Genomic DNA, 16,111 nt, shown 5'->3' with positions numbered 1-16,111 from the left:
AGAGCTCTGGTTTATCGTTTCCACTTATTTTCTCTTCTCACTGCCACCCCCTGACCCCCGGTCACCAATTAAGCACAGTTTCTGGCTGTTTCTCCATAAATGCAATCTGATCTATCACAGTCTTTCTCAGGGCTGCTTAATATTCCATTTTAAAGAGGATCCCTATAATTTATCCAAGCAGCCCCCTCTGGCTGGACATGCAAGTTGCTTCCAATTCTCCATGGCTCTAGACATTGCAGCAATTCTGTGTTCTTTCTGCTGCTCATGAGCTTCTTTGATGTTTTTGTTTGTTGGACTGTAGCCACCATACCCTGTATGTTAATGGTGCTGTAATAATTTGGTTTTGTTTTCTCCCCCTCAGCTCCATGGCTACATGGAAAACAAGCCGCTGGGGCTTCAGATCTTCATTGGGACGGCCGACGAGCGGATCCTTAAGCCCCATGCCTTCTACCAGGTACACCGGATCACGGGGAAAACCGTCACCACCACCAGCTACGAGAAGATCGTGGGCAACACCAAAGTCCTGGAGATTCCACTGGAGCCAAAAAACAACATGAGGGCAACGTAAGGGCTGGGGGCTGAGGGCTGAGGGCAGTGGGTCTTCATGGGGAAGTGATGGGGCCAAGTGGCGGGGATTTGGGAGGAGGATGGAGTTGATGGAAGCAACCGTAGACAGTGGTTCCCAATTTGTGAAGGACCCACAGAGGTTTCTGTTTTAAAAGTCTCCATTTTAAAAGTTCTAGACCTAGATGTTTTTCATGTGTATTGAGAGGAAGAATACTTATGCATCTTTGGTTTATGTTGCTTGGGATGAGGCTAAATTTATTTACATTTATAAATTTGTTTGACTTAAAATTATTAAACAACTATGCAGATAGGTCTAACCTCACAGAGCGGATATGCATGTGGCTAAACTGTGGGAAACATTGCACCCGTGTGTCGGAGTTTAAAAAACTTTATTAGAGAATAATCTCAAACATGAAAACTGCGAGAATTGTACAAAGAACTCCTGTTACACTGTTCGCTCAGGTTTACCAATTGTTAACATTTTCCCCATTTGCTTTATTACTGTTTTTCTCCCCCTCTCTTTATTTTTTCCTGAACCGGTCGCGAGTTAGTTGCAGACATCATGCCTTTTTACTTTTAAATGCTTAAGCGTGCATTTCCTAAGAGCAAGCGTGCTCTCTTACGGGACCACAGTACATTTATCAAATCAAGGTATTTAATGTCCATATGACTACTCTTACTATTGCATAGTCCATAATCAATTTTTCCCAGTTGCGTCTTTGAGTTTTTCAGGTACTTTTGAGAGTAGAAAAGTAAGCATGCAGAATCTCCCTAGAGAGGTAATTTCCACTGGGGGATTTTGCTAATTACTTTGCGTTTTACCCCCATTTTGGTTTAAATTCCTGGCTGAAAAATGTATCCGTGTATTGCAATGCCCCGCCCCCCTTGCGGGTGACCTTTCCTGCTCCCCGAGATGGTCAGTTGTCAGTGGGGTTCTTGACTTTCCGGCAGCATTGACTGTGCGGGGATCCTGAAGCTTCGGAACGCGGACATTGAGCTGCGGAAAGGCGAGACGGACATCGGGAGGAAGAACACGCGGGTGAGGCTGGTGTTCCGGGTGCACATTCCAGAGTCCAGCGGAAGGATCGTCTCCTTGCAGATAGCATCTAACCCCATCGAGTGCTGTAAGTTGGGTTCTGGGCAGGGTCGGTTTTTGGCAAGTGCAGTGTATGTGACCCTGGGCAGTGTAGCCTGGGCAAGGTGCCCAGCAAGAATGTGTGACCCGCAGGGGTCAGCGGTGGCCCAAGATGACCAAAGGGGCCAGAGACAGAGCACATTTCAGGGTTTCTCTCTGCTTCTCTTTACGTGTGGAGGGTTTACTGTCAAAACGAATGATGGCTGATAAGTAGTCTACAGCTTAGTTGAGAAGATTTGAAATGTATAAGTGTTGTGCTGGTCTCAAAAAGGGTAGATGCAGTTGGAGTGAGTTCACTGTACTTAGTGCCCCCTTTGTTTTTTTTAGATTTATTTGTTTGGTTGCTCTGGGTCTTAGTTGCGGCAGGCGGGCTCCTTAGTTGTGGCATGCGAACTCCCAGTTGCGGCATGCGTGTGGGATCTAGTTCCCTGACCAGGGATCGAAGCCGGGCCCCTTGCATTGGGAGCGCAGAGTCCCATCAACTGTGCCACCAGGGAAGTCCCTTTTTCCTCTTCTCTTTCAGTAGAATAATGATAGTATCACAGTGGCTCTCGCTTACCGCACTGTGACCCCACTGGTCACTAGGCTAAGTGCTCAGTGTGTAGTACTCTTTACATACTCACAGCAGTCCTGGACAATGGCTGGTGTCACGATGCCCATTTTAGAGAAGAGGAGGGAGAGAGGTGAGGGGCAGTGTAACGTGTCTCAGCAGGGCTGGGATTTGAGCAGGAGCTTTGGCATGCAGGAGCCACACGTCCCCATCGCCCTCAGCACAGCCCATCCCCCTCAGCCCATCCCTGGGTGTTTACTGAGAATCTGCTCAGTGTCTGGTGCTGTGCTGGGGGCCTGCAGATGAGCAAGATGTTTTCTCTGTCGTCAGTGAGCTTACAGTCTGGTGTAAGCTAACCCACACAAAGATGCAGAAGATTTTCAGAATCCAGTACAGAGTGGCCAAGATCTGCTGTTCGGAAGGTCTCTGAGCAGAGACCTGGCCCAGCTACGTTAGGCTTCAAAAGAAGAAATCACTTTGAGGTCATTCTTAGGTACTTTGGGCAAGTTTGTTGTTGGATTTTGTAGTTAGATGTGACAAAGCTTATTGTCTGCTCAGCTTTTGAGAGTTGAGAAGTCATTTTTAAAAGCATGAAGAAAGAAGTAAGCATTGTTCCAGAAACAAAAGCTGTTTTTATTAGTTTTAAAAAGTCTCGTTCTTCTAAGAATATTTTTGTGCTCTTACAGTAATGTTCCATATTCAATTATGTTTCAGGGTTTTTTTCCCCCCTTTTTACTGGACATTTTACCATAATTAGGTGTCACAGAATCAGCTGCCTGCAGAGACGAGGGAGGTCGTGGACATGAGTGGAGTGGGTTGGGTGGGTAGTAGTGGTAGAGACTGGGGGCCAGGGTGGCACATTCCCCACCTAAATGGGTTGCTGTTACCCAAATCCAGCCAGTGTTTCCATGTGGGAGTGTCGACTCAGTGTGGCCAAATCTGATTTTTTTTTTTTTTTTTTTGTGGTACGCGGGCCTCTCACTGCTGTGACCTCTCCCGTTGCGGAGCACAGGCTCCGGACGCGCAGGCTCAGCGGCCATGGCTCACGGGCCCAGCCGCTCCGCGGCACGTGGGATCCTCCCGGACCGGGGCACGAACCCACGTCCCCTGCATCGGCAGGCGGACTCTCAACCACTGCGCCACCAGGGAAGCCCCTGATTTTGTTTTTAAGATAAACCAATAATCTCCTGATTTTCAAGAAAAGCGACAACAAAGTCAAAATACTCTGTAGGTCAGCTGAGAACTGCACGTGGCTCGGTTTCATCAGAGGTAGTCTTAATTAGACACTAATTAGGAAAGGGAAAGTATGAATATTTTATGCAGAAAGCATTGAGGAAGACTGGCCTTCAGCCAGCAAGAGGAGAGGGCGGACCCTCTTTGGTAGAGAAACCAGAACTTGGTCTTGATTGGTCTTTGGAAAAGGATGAGGGAGGCCTGTGATCTCTTCCAGGCTGGTGAGTCAGGATGGGGGACCAGGCTGAATGTGGTGGTGAGTTTGTGCTCTGAAGTTAGAGGAGAAAGACCCAACAGCAGACAACAGAGGAGAGCAAGCGTTTGAAAAACATCATCACAGAAACAGTGGAGGAATTCCCCTCCTCTGCCCAGCAGACCCCACCCCTGTCCCCCAAGTGCTAGTCGTGGTGACTGCCCCACCCTGGTCTTGGTTTTGAACATCTCAAGACATTTGGGGAAGGAAACTCAGGCTCTTCCTCAGTGATTTGGGGGATTTTGAGAAGATAAGGTCTTGCCTTTCTGGCAAATGACTCAGTCTCCAGGATGGGGCTGTGGTTTGTAGCAAGGTGGGGATCAGGAGGCCTCAGGAGGGACCGTTGATAGGAGCTCCTGTTCTCTCCATCTTTGGGTCCTTCAAGTCATTCTATCTCCTGTCAATCTGAGACTTTAAGCGTCATCACTGGTTGCACGCACCTCCAGCAAGATCCTCAGGGTGTTAAAAGTTGCGTGAACTTTGAACATAGCAGTTTTTTGCTTTCCTATTCTTATAAAGACGTGTTTGGCCGATTGAACTACTGTGCTTTGACAGATAAGGAAACTGAGACTTTCTTGGTAAGGTGATTTCTTGTTAAGGTGATTTACTCATTTTTACTCGGTAGGGAGCAGAGGCAGAGTCTCCAACTTTCTAGTTCTGTGAAATAGCTTCTTTTGGTTTCGGCACCAGCAGCCTCTCTGGCAATACCAAGTGGAGCTACTGATGGGCCACCCTCCCTCTCGCGGAGAGAAGGCAGAGCCTTCTGTCATTTTTATCTCCTTCTTTGTTCTGTCTGGCAGTTCTATCAGCATTTATGGACTAATTGAATGACTGTTTGATCCTTAGGGAGATATTCAGTATTTGTTGACAAATTAGTCTGTGACACGTATCAACACAGTATGTGTACAGTAAGTATGTGTTGACTCATTGACTTCATGTCCACCCCTTGGGGAAGGTAGGTGGGTAAGAAAAACACTCAGTGGGCTGGTGCTCATTTGCAAGCCTAACTTATTTACTTTGGAGGTGTCTTTTACGTGACGTCTCAGGGATCAAGGTTGAGTTCTCAGAATCTAGTAGAAAAGTCTGGAACAAGCTACTGGAGGCCACTCTTTGGAAAGTGGAGTTACTTGCTAGAAAGGCAGATCTCTTCTATTTATTATAGGCCTGTGTGCCCAAGGGCACATCTCACCTGTGCACAGAGGGACACCCCGTGTTTCTAGCTTTCTGTTTCCAGCGGATCTTCAGTGTTGCCAGGGAGGTCCTTTGAGTTCCCTCCCCTATTCTCAGCAGAGACTCTTTCGAACCTTCTCTGTCTCCCAAGCTCTGGAGGCTGCCCCACCCTCCTCCCACCTGGAGGAGAACGTGGAAGAGGTCAGGAAGCAACACCCTTGTCTTGCCCAACAGAGACCCTGCACACGGTCCCAGCTGTGGGCAGCCTTTCCTCGTCTGGGACCCTTGGAATAGGACAGTTCGCCTTACCCCCTGGGTTCCTGAGAGCTCTCAGCTTCAACTCCAAGTTCCCTTGTGCTGGTGGAACCCTTGCTTCCCTCTTGTGCGAGTTCCCAGGGCTGGCGAAGACAATTACCACCACCTGGGAGCCTTCCAGCCACAGAAATTGATTCTCCCACAGATCTGAAAGCCAGAAGCCCTAAATCAAGGTGTCATCAGGACTGGTTCCTTCTTGGAGGCTCTGAGGGAGGGAGAGTCTGTTCCAGGCCCCTCTCCTCCGGTGGTGGCCGGCGATCACCAGCGTTCCTTGGCTTGTAGACACATCACTCCAATCTCTACCTCCATCTTCACGTGGCCTTCTCTGTGTGCCCTTTTTTCTCTCTCCTAAGGACACTCTCATGGGGTTTAGGACCCCGCAATCCAGGATGATTTCATCTTCATCCTTATTCACATCATTGAAGACCCTGTTTCCAAATGAGGTCACATTCTGAGGTTCTGGGTGGGCAGGAAGTCCTGATGGCGCTCCGTTCAACCCACGACACCTCCTCAGCTGCATTTCTCGGCTTCACTCTTCTCTCTGCTCCGCAATTCCCAAATGCACGGGCATCTTCCTCTGGCGCCTAGGCTTCTGCCTATGCTGTCACCTCCATCCAGAGCAATCTTAGCTGCCTGTTGGAATCACCTGGGGACTTCTAAGAAAAAATAGGATGCCTGAATCCCACCCCAGAAACTCTGATTCAGTTGGTCTGCGTTGAGCCCTGAACCCGGAGACTTTGAGAGATGCCTAGTGATTCTGACGTGCGGCAAAGTTAGAGACCTACTGCTGGGAGGTGGGGTTCCCGCATCCTTCTGTTGCTTAGTTAACCTCTCCTTATCCAAGGCCCCAGTTTAGATGGCCCCTCGAGGAGGAAGCTTGCCCTCACCCCACAGGGTATAGGGTCCCCTCTCTGTGCACTGACACCCAATTTACTTATCAGTCTCTCTTAGGTAAGGTTAGGGACCAGTGGGTGTTAGCCAGGGCCTGGCCCATAGCAACTGTCTCTAGAATGTTTGTTGAAAAAAATGAAAGTGTGAAAACAGTGTCCCCAGGCTGCCCAACAGGAGAGAGAGGCAGCCATGAGACAGTGGATGTGTCCCCAGGGGCAGATGCCTTCTCTCTGAGAACTTTCCTTGGGTTTTCTCCATGCCCTGCAAAGGGGCCTCTCTGTGCATCACATTTCAGGAAACACCTAAAGCAATTTCCCCCCGGGCCCTGCCCGCTCAGAGCACAGAGTGTAAATTCACTTTGCTCGTTTTGCAGGAACTGGGGGCATGGGTATGAGGTGTGGACTAGAAAATGGCTTTTCTCACGTGGTGTTTTCAGTCTCTCCCTTTTCATGACATAGTTGTGTTTTACCAAGGTATAATTAAGATACACTAAATTGCACAGACCGTAAATCTTCTGTTCAGTGGTTTTGACAATCGTATACACCAGTGTGACCACCACTCCAAACAAGATACAGGGCGTTTTCCTTCGTTCCTGAAAGTTTCCTCCTACCCCTCAGCCAGTGCCCCCTCCCCAGCCCCATACACAGGCAAGCACTGTTCTGGTTTCTATAACCATAGATGCGCTTTCCCCATTCTAGAACTTCATGTAATGGAAGAGTACAGTATGGACTGTCTCGTGTCTGGTTGTTTTACTTATAGCATGATGTTTTTGAGATCCGTCACTGTCACTGCGTGATTTGCTGGTTCATTCTTATTTTTTTTTATTGCTGAACAGTATTCAATTGTATGAATATAACGATTGTTTATTTACCACTGATAGACATTTGGGTTGTTTCTGGGGTTTGGGGATCATGAATAAGGCTGCTATGAACGTTCCCCTTCAAGGCCTTTGTGGACAGATGCTTTCATTTCTTTTGGGTAAATACCCAGTAATGGAATTGCTGGGTCACGGGGAAAAAAAACCATATGTTCCAATGTATGTATTTTCCAAATCGTTTTACACTCCGTACAAGAGTGTCTGAGAATTCCACCTGCTCACTAATATTTGGCTTTGCCAGTCTTTCTAATTGTAGCCATTACAGTGAGTAAAATGGTATCTCATTGTGCATAACCCATAATTTGCATTTCCCTAAAGACTGATGACGCTGAGCCCTAATCTGTGTGCTTATTGGCTGTCCTGTGTCTTCTTTGGTGAAGCGTTTGTTCAGAGCTTTTGCCCATTTTTTATTGGGTGACTCATATTTTTATTGTTAATATACAGTAGTTCCTTTTGCACTGGGTATGAACCTGTTGTCAGATTTATGTATTATGAATATTTTGCCCCGGTCTGTGGCTTGCCTATTTCTTTTCTCAATTGTGTCTTATTAAGAGCATCAGTATTTTATTTTGATGAAGTCTAGTATATTCTTTTCTTTTCTTTTGGGATTATTACTCATTATATTCTCCCAAGAAATCGCCACCTATCTGAAGGTAGCAGACATCTTCTCTTCTGTTTTCTTCTAGAAGGTTTTTGATTCTGGCTTTTAGGTTTAGGGATACAAACCATATCAGGTTAATTTTTGTGTATGGTGTGAGATAGGGTCCAGTTGCGTTGTTTTCCGTATGGAAATTCAGTCGTTTCGTATGCCTTTTTCTGAAAGTGAGAGCTTAGACAACCGAAGACTGTTGCCTCCCTCACCACCTCCCCTTTACTCCTCCACTACACGCTCCTAAGTCTGACGTGGAAGATGGGGGATCACACAGCAGTGCTGTATGGAAATCCTTAGAATTAGTGAGATCAGACAGGCAAATTGATTTTGCTTTGCTTCATAAATCAGAGATGCTCTCTTGCCCATCTGCTCCTTCCAGAAGCCAAAACGACCCACATGATTCTTATAGGCCCCTTAACATTATTCTTTTAATTAAAAATATATTTGGAGTGCATCATATAGTACTAGGAACTGGGGATGCAGCGGTGACCAAACCAGAGTCGTGGCCATCATGGAGGCCACATTCTAGTGGGGAAAACCCACAGTCAGCAAGCAGGCACAGACATCATTTCAAACAGAGCTAACTGTCATGGTGAAAATAACAAAGATCATGTGTTAGTGACTTGGGGGTGGGGGAGCAGCAACCTTAGTCATTCTGACCAGGGAAGACCTCTCTGAACAGGTGGCTTGTTAACCTGGACCTGAGTGACGGGGGAGCATGGCCCAGCTGGAGGGTAGAGCAGGTGCAAAGCCCTAAGGCAGGGATAAGCTTGCCATCGTCAGGGAACAGAAAGGCAGCCGGGGAGGCAGTGTGGAGTGACGGGTAGGGAGAGGTGTAGGAGGTGAGGTCTGAGAGGAAGCAGGGGACTTTGGATTTTATTCTAAGTGAAACGGGAAGCCTTGAGTTCTACATAAGGGACTGGCATGATGTGATTTATATTTTAAAACTTGTTTAGCACAGTGCCTGGCACAGAGTAGATGCTAATAAATACTTGAAGACCAAATGAAGGGAAGGTAGGACGTGAGGGGGACATGAAGGGGAAGAGGTAAAGGACAAGGAACTATTATCAGTCACCTACTGTATGTCGAGCACTTTCTCTGTTGCTGCTAAATCATTGGGAGGACACCAGGAACTCAGCATCTGTTCCAATTTTATAGATGGGAAAACTGAAGCACAGAGAGGTTAAACTAATTGCCTGTGGTCACACAGCTAGTAAGGGACCAAGCCAACTGTGACGACCATGTCCTGCTGGATCCCAGGACACCAAGGTTGAGCTACATCACGAGTGACAGACTAATTTGGGCCAGAACTCCAAAGGGTGACGTCATCTCATATAAACTGGAGACCAGATCAGCGACCCTTAGGGAACTGTGGCCACCCTCCCACCACTCTGCAGTGGACTGTCTCCCTCGAGACCCTGTAGCAGTAAATCTTGGGTGAAATTTGGGCAGAGGGCAGGTAGGCCAGGCCTTTGTCTGCCCCGGCTCTCTAAGGTGGCTTTTAAGCAATGACTAAGGGATCACATTCAGAAACATCAGAAAACCAACATGTTGGGAGGAAGCAGGATTAGGGTGATGGTTAGGACTGTGGGTCTGGGTTCACATCCTGCCTCTGCCACTTACTAGCTGTTTAGTCCCGGGGAAGTTACTTAGCACTCTGTGCCTCAGTTGTCTCATCTGTAAAATGGGGATGGTAGTAGTACCTATCTCAGTACAGTAGAATAACCCCAATGCCTCTCTTCTGGTATGTCTCATATTTTCCCACTTGCAGCCCTCCCTGTAGCTCTGCAAGGCAGATGTGACATACCTCTGGTTGTCACTCTGTCACTGCCGAGAGCCCACAGCCCAGGCAGCAGTAGGTGTGGGAGTTTAACAAACACTAATTGTTTCAGGTGAGCTGGCAGCTAGCCGCAAGCCCTGCTGCTGAGAGGAGCTTAGATGATTATCTGTCTGGTGCTGTGGGTTGGCTGGGTGGTGATTACAGGAAAGCTGGGTTTTTGGGGAGCCCAGGATTGGGGTGGCTTCTCCACTGATTGATATGGCTACCTGACCCTGCGATTATGGCCTTTTACTGAGCTAGTTTGGCGGGGCTGGGGAGGCAAAACTCCCCTTTATTGAAGAGCTGCCACCTGCCCCCAGCTGTCACATCTATTAACTTGTTTCTACCCTCATCGTAGCCTGGGAAGACTCAGAGACTCTGAGCTTATATCTAGCGGGCTGAGGTTCAGAAGGGCTGACTGATCTGAGAGTCACGTGGCTGGCGAGGGAGGGGGCAAGAACTGGGGGTTAAAAACCCATGTCCTTTTCTCTGTCTGGGCTGCCTGGGTCCGCCAGTGACCAGGGAGCTCATTAGTCAAATGGAGATTCATGGAGCCCCCTGTAAAGGTCTTGGTTACTGGAGATATGTGGGAATATTCTGCGGGGGCTCCTTGTTAATGTGTTGGAATGGAGAAGAATAAGAGCCCCTCCTATGGACCCAGCACTGTGGGGATTGGACGAGAGGTACCAGTCTTTCAGGGCCGCTGTTTGTGCTCCTTTTTCCGTATGAGGAAGCTGAGACCCCCTGAGGTCAGAACGGGCAGGTGGTCTCATGCACTGCAGACCCCCTGCATTTGCAGACACCGCGCCCCAGTCCCGTGCCGTGAATGCTGACAGGTCCCTGCCAAAGGTGAACCCCATACTCGGGGAGAATTGGGTTCCTCTGCCCCAGGGTCCCGCTTCCCAGGGAAGACCCGTCAGTGGCCAGGGCGGGGTCTGAGGGAGCCTGAGGGGCCGGTCTGCCAGCCCTGCTCCCGGCCCCTCCCCGGCGAGGCCTGAGTCAGCACCATGTTCTGGGCCAGGCCCGGCTCAGCCGGGCCAGGCTCACAGCCAAGGACAGGGCCTGATGTACAGACAGGAAGCATTTACAGCAGCTGGGATGAGGGGTGGTCAGTGCTTGGGCCAGAGTGAGACTGAAGGGGGCCCTCCTCCTGGTCTGGGCTGGCTGGCGGCTTTCCCAGTGCGTCCTTCTCCATTTTACTAAAAAGAGGTCCCTCTGGGTAGGGGAATCCCACAGTCTGTGTTCAAGTTCTGCCTGTCCGCCTTACGTAGCTGTGAGCTCCCAGGCATGTGACTTCTCCTTTGGGAGACTCAGCGCCCTCACCTCCAAAATGGGAATCATTCCTGCTTGTGGTCTCATGAAGTGTAGCAATAAAAATAAACATAACAGACATTCATTGAGCCCCAATGAGGCGCCACACACTTCCTGTGCGTTAGCTCATTTAATCTGCAAACCGCTCTCTGAGGTTGGCCCTATGATGAGTCCCATTTTATAGATGAGAAAACAGAGGCACAGAGAGATTAAATGACTTGCCCAAGGTCCCAAAGCTTGGATGTCACCGAGCTGGGCTTCGAACTCAGGCTGTCACGTGGCAGCATCCTTACTTTGACCCATGACCGTAAATTGCTTCTTCATGTGTGTGCTTTATAATATAAACAAAAACATATATAAAAAGTGCTGGAATCCAAGGCACTCTCTATGGCAGCTGTAATTATTCACTGTTAGCAGAACCCACCCACTCTGCACAACCAAATTTCCCTGACCAGCTTCTCCCGCCTCTCTCCTGGGGTTCTTGGGTAGACCATCATTCTTGGCCAGGCAGCCCCCTGTCCAGGCTGACCTGGAGGACCCCCGCCTGGTGTGAATTTCCCTCTCTGAGCCTTTACCGCCAGCTGTGCTCCCAATCAGCCGCTGTTGCTAGTGAAAGTAAACACCCAAACTGGCTAAACCAACAGCGCCCTGTTGATTCAGAGCTCATAAAACAGAGGAGCCCCAAGCCACTTTATGACGCGCGAGAATCCAGGGGCAGGAGGGAAGCCTGAGGTAGTCTCCTGGCTTCGAGGGCCACCTTGACGCTTAAGCCAGAGCTGAGGGTCTAGCCTCCACCCACAGGTGAGACCTGGGCCGTGGGCTTGGCTTTAAGCTGGTGGCCCCCTGTTTGGTTAGAACACTGCCGGGTTTGGGGTTTGGACGGTCTGGAATCTCGAGTGGTCGAAGAGCCGAATGGGACTCGGTGGGGACGGCTGCGGGTGGTGGTTCAGGCCTGGGGGGCCCAGTGGGCTTGCAGAGAGCCCTCCCATAGGCCCTGGACCGTGTCACCCCAATTAGTAGCCCTAGGTGTTGGAGGCTGCGTCAGAGAGGGAGAAGGAAGTGGACCCCAGGAGGGTGGTTTTGGTTGCTGTCTGCCTGTCTTCAGTTCCTCTTTCAGGGGCTAATTGGATTCATTCGCTTTGCCTCTGGGCTCTCTGAGGATGCGGGGGGCCTCCCCTGGAGGAGGTCTTCTCGTCCTCAGGTGGCGTCTTAAGTGTGAGACCTGGCTGTCAAACAGAATGTGTGTAACAAGTCGCCTGGAAAGATTGTTTAAATGCAAATGTCCAGGCTCCTCTAGGAGATTCTGGGGCGGGGGGCGGGGGGTTGGGGGTGTGGCCTGGGGAAGCTGCATTTTTATTAAGCACCTCCCCCAACCAGGTGATTAGGCTGCAGGTGACCCGGGAAGCTCCCTTTGAAAAATGCTGGGATTCAGGGCCAAGAAAGCTGGGTTTTGGGTCGGGATCCACCAAGAACAGCAGTGAAGAGAGCAGTACTGTGTGTAACCACGTGGACACGGTCCGTACTTACTTGGTGAAATAGCTAAGACAAGACAACAGTGGTTCCCGGCGCTGAGCACAGTGCCGCAGCTGCTCAGGGAGCTACAGCTCTTCCTGTTCGCCATACTGGCCGGTGTTTACTGAGCCAAGTACACTTTCTGTGAATTCTCCCATTTAACCCTCACAACAGCCTGTGAGATGGGTCTGCTAACAGCCCCATTTTTCAGATGGGAAAAGTGAGGTTTAGAGCTGGGAAGCCCTGTGCAAGGATCACCTGGTGGGGACTTGCGCTGGAACTGAGGACCCTCCAACACGACAGCCTCACCCAGGCAGGAGCTGCCTCTCCGTGAAGCGAGTTCTGAGCGTCTGTCTTTCTGTCTGTAAAATGGTAGAATTAGGGCCAGGGGGTCATTATTGGTTCAACTCCCCAGCTGATTCTAATGTGTAGCCAGCACTAAGCAGTTCTTCTCAGACTTGATAGCTCATAAGAATCACCTGGATTCCTTGTTAAGCTGCAGATGTGGGTTCAGTAGGTCTGGGGTGGGGCACGAGGTTCTGCACCTCTAATAATACCGCCCCCCCCTTCCCTTGATGCTGATGTGCTCGGCCCACACTTCGAGTTGCAAGACTGGAGTCCAGATAAGAGCTCACAGGAAGCCGGACTGGACTCTTTAAATTTTCATTAGAAAAGATAGTTTTCCTTCAGTAAGGGGAAGGAGCAGGAAATGCAGACTTGGCAAAGGGAGAATCAGTTAGTTGCTTGAAACTGTGAGGCTGTGGAGGGAGAAGCAATGAGTTTGCTTCAGGAAATAGCAGAGTTGTGTTCACAGCAATGCACGGTGATTCACGGAGCAGCCGTCTGGCCCAGCCTCCCGCCCACTGATGAGAGCTCATGGCCACGTCCAGGCCCCGGCCTCGCTGGCTTGGGAGCCCTTGGCCGGCTTGCCCAGGAGCCATGACTCAGGCTTTCCACCTGCAAAATGGGAAGGATGGCTCTTGCCGCCTCCCCACCCATCCCTGGGACCAAAAGCCCCCACTGGCCCCCTGAATGCATCAAAGGCAGATCTTAAAAGCTGGGACCTGCTCTTCTAGGCGGTGTGGCTGCTGCTTTCACTGCTAGTAAATCCCCATTGGTGGCAGCTCAATTAGGAAGTCATACAGAACTCCTCTGTTGAAAGAAAGGCTTAATAACCTGGCCCATGTGGGAGAAATTAGCAGCTTCTGCAGAGAGGCCTTTTTAATACGTACTCTTAACTGGCAGCCCCTTAGAACCGCGCTGGCTGGTGGGTCCCTGGGAACAGAGAGCCTGGGCCGAGCCTGGGATGGGAAGATACCGGCAGGGCCATCACTGAGAGTCATCCGGCTGCATTTTCAGTGTAAAGTGTCTGGGAGCGTCTGGCCCGCAGCAGACTCCTTAAATGTCACCAAGTGTGTGGCGGCTCCTGAAGGGACTGATTTCAACGTGGCTCTGGGGCCGAAGGGAGGGGGGTGCTGGACCTGGAGGCCCAGGCCAGCCAGGAGGACAGGGTTGGGTCTGAGCCTCGGGCCTCACGTGGCTGCGTCCCCGGCTCCCGGATGGGGAGGTCCGCAGGCCCCTGGCACGGAAAGGGCTGGCCCTCTGCCCAGTTCTTGGGCTCTGGGAGGAACGCCAGGAGCTCAGGCTGACTCACCCAGGGAGGGCCGGCCTCTTCGGCCCACGCTGCCAAGGCGAGGCCGAGGAGATGGTCCCTCATGCTGGATGGGACCCATTTCTCACCCTGCCCAGGGAAGGCATCTGGAGAGGGTCTTCATTCTTTCCTGCAGCCTACCTTCAGAAGAGTTGGTTGGCTGGAGGGGCTAGGAGATGGGGTTCTGGAGCTGGACAAACCAGTTCTGGAGGGGTCAGATCTAAGCGTCACCCCATCTGACTTCTCCTAGGCTTTCGTTTGCTCCCCAAAGGTGAATAATTTTAGTACTTCTTTTCTTAGAAGGTTCCTGTGAGCATTCAGATATGTCATTGTGGTTAAACACTCAACCTATGCCATTCCTCATTGTAGATACAGATGAAGATGTAGGTGCAGATGTGTAGAGATATCGATATGTACATGTGTGTCAAGATATATTGAGACACATCTGTATCCATACGTATCTCCATCCATCCATCAACCCTTCCTCCCTCCCTCCCTCTCTCTCTCTTTCTTTCCTCCCTTCCTCCCTTCCTTCCATCTATCAGTACCTGCATCCATCCATCTCAGGCATCCCCTGCTAAGTCCTAGGAACTGTCCCCAGCCCTGGGCTCACAGCATGCCCAAAGCGACGCTCCTCCCTCCTGGGCTCACGTTCTCGTGGGGAAGAGACGAAAGACAGAGTAACCAATAAAGCTACATGTAGTGCGTCTGAAAGTGGAAAGTTCTTTGGAAATGATTAAGCAGGATAAAGGGGAAAGAGGGAGAGACACAGCCAGACAGATGGCGAGAGGATGGGTACTGCTGTTTTAACTCTGAGGGGGAGAATGGAAGGGTAGGGGTAAGGAAGCTGCCCTGAGGAGGTGACATCTGAGGAGAAACCTGCAAGAAGTAAGGAAGGTGGCCATGCGGGTAATCAGGGAAGAACCTTCCAGAGAGAAAGACTTGAAGGGGCAGACATTGAAAGATAGGAGCATGCGATGTACGTTTGAGAGATGGTGAGAACATTCTAGAAGTGTGACTGGAGCAGAGTGAGCAAGGGGGAGTTCTAGGAAGTGTGGTCAGAGAAGTGATGGGGGCAAATCATGTTCAGGATGGCAAACGAATTCCAAGGCCAAGGCATCTGAACCTTTAGGAATCAGGTTCTGAAGTTTACATCCGTGAGCCCTTCGTGTGTTGCTGACATCAAGTGCAGGAGAAGAGAGTACGTTCTAGCAAAGGAAATCTCTTACAAAAAAGTTGATTTGCCCATCCTTTTATTAAAAAAAAAAAAATCAAATTCTTACTCTCCTTTCCTCCCTCAAAGGAGAACAGGCATCTGTCTCTCGATTCACGAAAATGAAAAGTGTTGTTAGGAGAAAATTAGCCGAAATTACTTGGGGCATTTTGACAAGAACGTAACATTTGCATAGTCACTGGTTGCCAGGGGTGAGGCTTCCATGTTTGCAATGACAACAAGTGACCAAGGTGGGCAGAGTGCATTGTGTCCCGTTCCCGTGAAATCAGTGGACGATTCTGCATGGGCGTCTCCTGTCATCACACTGTCTTCTTTTTCTCCCGCCCGCAGCCCAGCGATCCGCCCATGAGCTGCCCATGGTGGAAAGACAAGACATCGACAGCTGCCTGGTCTACGGGGGCCAGCAGATGATCCTCACGGGGCAGAACTTCACGGCCGAGTCCAAAGTCGTGTTTACCGAGAAGACCACAGGTCAGGGGGCCTTCTGAGTGCCATACAAAATTGACCATCTTTTTCTTTCCAATGACATTGATTTGGGGGATAGATCCCATTGTGTAGTTTCCTGTCCTGCTCTCCTTACCATGAGAAATTTCCCTTGTCTCCAGTGATCTTGATATCGACACGGTTCACCATTGCATGAGCGTGTTATAATGTATTTTAACTCATCCTTGCTTGTTTTGTTGGATGATAAAGTTTTGCCCACCCTTAACTTTTTTTTTTTTTTTTTTTGCGGTACGTGGGCCTCTCACTGTTGTGGCCTCTCCCGTTGCGGAGCACAGGCTCCGGACGCGCAGGCTCAGTGGCCATGGCTCACAGGCCCAGCTGCTCCGTGGCATGTGGGATCTTCCCGGACTGGGGCACGAACCCGCGTCCCCTGCATCGGCAGGCGGACTCTCAACCACTGAGCCACCAGGGAAGCCCCCCACCCCTAACGTTTTTGA

The 16,111-nt window shown here is 50.1% G+C and overlaps 1 protein-coding gene across 4 annotated transcripts in view; it reads left to right on the top strand.

Moving 5' to 3' along the window:
* Window positions 1-16,111, top strand: part of NFATC2 (nuclear factor of activated T cells 2) — a 159,392-nt gene that overhangs the window by 78,398 nt on the left and 64,883 nt on the right. For all 4 annotated transcript variants that reach the window (XM_030839102.2, XM_030839105.2, XM_030839100.2 and 1 more), the window contains exons 4-6: window positions 362-564; window positions 1,519-1,691; window positions 15,501-15,641. In XM_030839102.2, coding sequence (XP_030694962.1) covers window positions 362-564; window positions 1,519-1,691; window positions 15,501-15,641 — 517 coding nt within the window. The remainder of the gene's footprint in view (window positions 1-361; window positions 565-1,518; window positions 1,692-15,500; window positions 15,642-16,111) is intronic.

The sequence above is a fragment of the Globicephala melas genome, chromosome 15 (assembly GCF_963455315.2).
Source record: "Globicephala melas chromosome 15, mGloMel1.2, whole genome shotgun sequence".
In the NCBI taxonomy this organism is placed as follows: Eukaryota; Metazoa; Chordata; class Mammalia; order Artiodactyla; family Delphinidae; genus Globicephala; species Globicephala melas.
Note: the sequence above shows the minus strand (reverse complement) of the source record. Positions and strands in the feature narration are given on the sequence as shown.